The sequence below is a fragment of the Nematolebias whitei genome, chromosome 17 (assembly GCF_014905685.2).
Source record: "Nematolebias whitei isolate Nwh7 chromosome 17, NemWhi1, whole genome shotgun sequence".
Taxonomy (NCBI): domain Eukaryota; kingdom Metazoa; phylum Chordata; class Actinopteri; order Cyprinodontiformes; family Rivulidae; genus Nematolebias; species Nematolebias whitei.
The window spans coordinates 20,877,920-20,883,196 of record NC_056514.1 but is presented as its reverse complement, the minus strand read 5'-3'; the positions used below and the strand labels follow the sequence as shown (position 1 = coordinate 20,883,196).

At 36.8% G+C, this 5,277-nt stretch overlaps 1 protein-coding gene across 1 annotated transcript; it reads right to left on the bottom strand.

The window, feature by feature from the left end:
• Positions 1–1,589: 1,589 nt before the first annotated feature.
• On the bottom strand, positions 1,590–4,647 carry pvalb9 (parvalbumin 9). The gene is made up of 4 exons (XM_037690766.1): positions 4,587–4,647; positions 4,080–4,212; positions 3,686–3,795; positions 1,590–1,615 (listed from the first exon to the last, which is right to left on the bottom strand). Exons 1-4 carry the CDS (start codon positions 4,645–4,647, stop codon positions 1,590–1,592), a joined length of 330 nt encoding a protein of 109 aa, XP_037546694.1.
• Positions 4,648–5,277: the final 630 nt, after the last annotated feature.

Genomic DNA, 5,277 nt, shown 5'->3' with positions numbered 1-5,277 from the left:
TTCATTGTTCGGGTAAAAGGGATCTTAAACTGATGAAGGTTCCTACTTGTTCCTCGTATAATAATAATAATAATAATAATAATAATAATAATAATAATAATAACAATAACAATAATAATAATAATAATAATAATAATAATAATAATAATAATAATAATAATAATAATATAATAATAATAATAATAATAATAATAATATAACAATTATTCACTTTAAATAAATATTTAGTTTAATAAAAATGACCATACTTCGCTTTTGATTCTTATCACAAATATAAGTAAATACATACTTTTTGGGGGGCAAAATGTGAGTGAAGTAATGTAATATATGGATGTAACAATGCCATGTTTTTCGGTCTTTTCATTTTTTCACTCAAACGTTTACTTTTTGTTATTCCTAGACAGACATGTTGTTATGGATGTCTGTCACAATCATTAATTTCAATGCAAAACAAAATATGAAGAAAAAAACATAAAAGCTGAAATATAAAAATCTTTCTTCTATCTTGAATCATTTCTCTAACACAATAAATAGAATTACAATAACACACAACAGAAACCATATTATATTACCAGTGTCTCCCCCCCCCCCCCCCCCCCCCCCCCCAAACTGCATTGACTTTTATTAGGTGTGTCCCTGTGTTGGCCCTGTGATGGACAGGTGACCTGTCCTTGATGCACCCAACCTCTTTCATTGATTCAGATTTAATAATTTGAGACTGGTTCCACAAGAAGGAGAAAACAAACTAAACAAACAGATCTCCTCAGCACTGGCACAATGTTTGTGACAAACTACAGTACTAATTTGCAGCACTTAGGAGACGAAAGTGTTAAAACAGAAGCAAACGCCTTCTAGAAAATTATCCAGTTAGGTTAAGCAGACAATTTAAGATATCTGAGAACTTGGCTAGGGTCCTTTCTGGGTGGAGTTTGCATGTTCTCTCTGTGCTGAGTGGGTTTTCGCCACGTACTCCGGTTTCCTCCCACAGACTAAAAACATGCATGTTAGGCTGATTGGTAACTCTAAATTGTCCCTAGGTGTGAGTGAGAGAGTGAATGGCTGTTTGTCTCATTTGTCTCTATGTGTCCCTGTGATGGACTAGAGACCTGTCCATAGTGTACCCCGCCTCTTGCTCAATGATTGCTGGACATGGGCACCAGTGACCCCCGCGACCCACAAAGGAAGAAGCAGGTAAAGATAATGGATGGATGGATGTTTACATGTTAGCAGATAATAAAAATACTCAGTGACTGGGCTCTCTGTAATTTTGAACCACATGTAGTCAGTATATGAAAAATGAATGAATGTATGATTAAAATAAAAATTCAACTTACACATGCTCGTTTTCCACATGTTTATTTATCGCATTTATTGACAGAGGTGGAACATGCACAAACCCACGGAACAGGCGAAAAGATACATTAGAAAATGTTAAAACTGCATAAGATCATCAGAAAAAAAACAAAAAAACAATAATCACACAGAGAATTTATCATAAAGCAACTCAAGGTCTTGGGAATTGAAGCAACCGTCAGAGGACTGCAGACGTGGGGGGAATCACTGAGGAATGACGTGTTCATTTGTAAAACTCAGGACAGGACCATCGTCTGGAATTCTGGACAGAAGTAGAAAAGCATTGACACTTGAGCATGAATCATTTACTGAAAATATCTCACATCTAGAAAGAGCCAACAGAAAAACAAACAGACTAAACTCTTAAGACACATGTTTTTGTTGGTATGAGGACATTAGATGAGTCAAATAACCTCAAATGTCATGCATTTAACTTCTATGCTTGTTAGACTAAAGTTACAAAAATAAATAACAGATTACGTAAAACATGATAAAAACATTGTCATGATTTACCCTCTATAACTATAAGATAAGCTACACTTTACTGAAGTACTTTATAGCTGTATAATTCCTCTGTTTATTAACTGGATTACTTTTCTTATAAGAATGTTTCTGTTCAGTGCCCTGAGACGACGTCTGTTGTGATTTGGCTCTTTATAAATAAACTGAATTGTGTGGACAGTTTTCAGTTTACAGACATAATGTAAAAAGACACCATTTTCTCCTACAAATGTGTAATTTACAATGAAGCACATGTAAGCTAAGATGAATCCAAATACAACTCCTCAGCAGATACATGACTCTACAACAGCGATCATCAACTGGTGGCTCGTGGGTCACTTCTGGCCCACAGTGGGATCAGTCAGTGTCATATTGTTTAAAGCTTCAGTTTTCCAGGTCAACTTGAGACTCTTGGAGTGGGACATTATTTCAGATGATAAACAAAACATTTGTCTTCCCGTTTTCTAATTTTTTCCACCAATATACAAACTCCTAAATATTAAGAAGACACACAAAAGTCCTGCCAGTCCAGATCATTTTGTGCAGCCACGTCTCCATCATTAATGATCCCATAATTTAGAAGGAGCATATTTACAACACATTAAATAAGACTCAAATAAATCCCAAACATACCATATTTTTCGGACTACAAGGCACACCAGTTTATAAGGTGCATTAAGAGAAACAAAACAGTCAGAGAAGTCAAACTTTATTCAACTCATTCACAATAAACACATACAATCGATTCCAGGTCAGTAAGCACAACCAGAATTAATGCATAAGGCGCACCTGATTATAAGGCTCACTGTTGATTTTTGAGAAAATTAAAGGATTTTAAGTGCACCTTATAGTTCGAAAAATAGAGTAAATAGATTATATTAAAGTGTCTTTATTGAAGTGATGCTTTGTCAAATAGTACTTTTTCAGCCGAGACATTAGTCATAAAGTACAGGAAAACATGACAGAAGTCTTAATCTAGCTAAAGGCTAGACAAACGAAGGCTCATATTTATATTTTTGAACATTTTTCTGACTTATGAAACAACTATTACTCAAAAATGGCACATGAGTGTGAAACAACACTGCATTAGCTGATAAACACTTATACACTGTTGCAAAACGTGTTACTGCGCCACATGTGCTGACACAGGTAGACGTGTTGGTGATGAGGCTACTGAATGTATCAGTCCGCCTGAGCTGCACATCTGGACAGTTCAGAGGTTCACTCAACTCCCAGGGGATGGATGCATGTGCTTTTTTTTCTCATGGGTGTATTCAAAAGATAATTTTTTTAAGCTTGAAAAACACTTAAGACAAAAATAAAATAAAATAAAATAAATAAACCAGCCCTCCATTAGCCTATCCTGGTGAGTTTTGCCTCTGTCTTCATACTCTGCTTTATGACTGATGTCACAGCTGATAAGGTACTATATGACTTAAAAAAATACACATTTATCCCTATAAATATAATATAATACTAAATTAGTTTGATTTGGTTTTTTTTAATGTTATTTCTACTAATATGTTCAACAAGACTGGCCCCTGAGACTCCTGCTTTAAGATAAACTTTGTCTTTTGTCCGCACTACAAAACCCCTCAAAGAATGCTTTTGATGATTTGAACACATCATTTCTAAGATGATATTTTTTCCCCTGCCCCAAAACCTCACAAGTGTTTTAATCTGCGTTAAATTTGCAGGTTCCTATTTGATAACACAGCGTTCCTTTTTCTTTCTGCAATTCCATCAGCTGAGATTTAATCCAAGCGATGAGGTCATCTCTATCTCCGCTGTAATTTTATGCCCACACATTGTGGAGGAATCAGATACTCACCATCTACTCCAATTCTGCCATCACTGTTGTCATCAGCTGATGAGATGAATTTCTTGGCTTCTGCTTCGCTCAGGGTTCGAGCTCCAGGGATGAACCGCTGCAGAAAGAACCTAGAGACACACACAAACACACACCAATAAAGTCAACATAGGCTCTCATCACACACTGAGTTATATAACAAATATACAACAATAGCACTTTACTCTTGACGGATTAACACTGCCTAATCCAGGAATACAATACTACTGTGTGGTTCTTACAGTAACAGGATTAATTTGTCAGTACGTTGTTTAAACATCAGAATAAAGCCTTGAAAAGTGTTGGTTATGAGAGCGGTTAATGACTCATCTTTAAAATCGCTGCCTTGCAGCAACCCGGGTATCATTTTACACACTTGAGCTCAGATTCCTCGATGTAGCCGCTCTTGTCCTCGTCCAGGATCTGGAAGACATCTCTGACCTCCTGAGGGGTCTTTGAGGACAAGCCACACATCTGGAAGAACTTCTTGTGGCAGAACGAGTCTGGAGCTGGTAAAACACATACGTGAATATAAAGGTGGGAAAGCAGAAGGACAGCGAGATGGACCCTGAAGGTCACCAGGTTGAGGCGGAGATTAAAACATTCATCAGACACATGCCTCCACTAGAACTAATACGATGATTAAAAACCTTTTTTAAACTCAGATTTGAAGCTAAACGTGACTTCATAGGAAGGATGCTTTAAAAATATTGCAGCTGTGAAGGAGATTACACACAGGAGGGATTGTCAGGGTGTTCAAGATGGGCTGAGGCAATAAAACGTGAGTCGATGAAGATTATTGTAGATGTGAATTTTCAAAATGAAAGCTTAAATTTAATGAGGGCAAACCTATTTGTTGCATTTTTTTTAGAATTGGATTTACCTTCACAGTCCTTGACAGCTTTTTCAACGGCCTCAGCTGATAGAATGGAGGTGAGTGACATGTCAGTCCTGTAAGGCACAAGAAAAGCCTCTTTAAATTATTAACACACACACTCAGACAAACTTTCTCTTTCAGACACACAATCTCTTTGCCACGTCAGACTTTCGCTGTTTGCTTTCTATCTCCATCTCGCTGACTTTTCCTTGTGGCCACAGATTAATAATCCCATTAAAACTCTATTTATTGCTTGATTCATGCTTTAAATGATGACAGCTACAAAAATACATCAACATTCTTTTACAAACTAAGAACACACATTATTTTGTTGGAGTCTATTTATTGTACTTTCTGAGCAGATTGCCCCTGGCAGCACACTGAGGGCATTTCTGTCCCTTTAACTAACTGTGGAGAGTAACTGGCTGTTAGGGGCTGTAGAGAAATTATTTGGGGACTTATAGGAGGGGCCACAACATAATATTTCATAACATAAAAAATACATTTTTGCAGATTGATAATGGTAACAGTTAGAAAATTAAACCAAGGTCCAATGACATGGGGTTTTGTTTTAAAATGAACGATCCCCCCTCCCACCAAACGGTCTATTAAAACAGTGGTTCCCAACCAGGGTCCTTGAGGAACACCATCTGCATGTTTTAGTTGTTTCCCTGCCCCAAAACACCTGTTTCGGTGA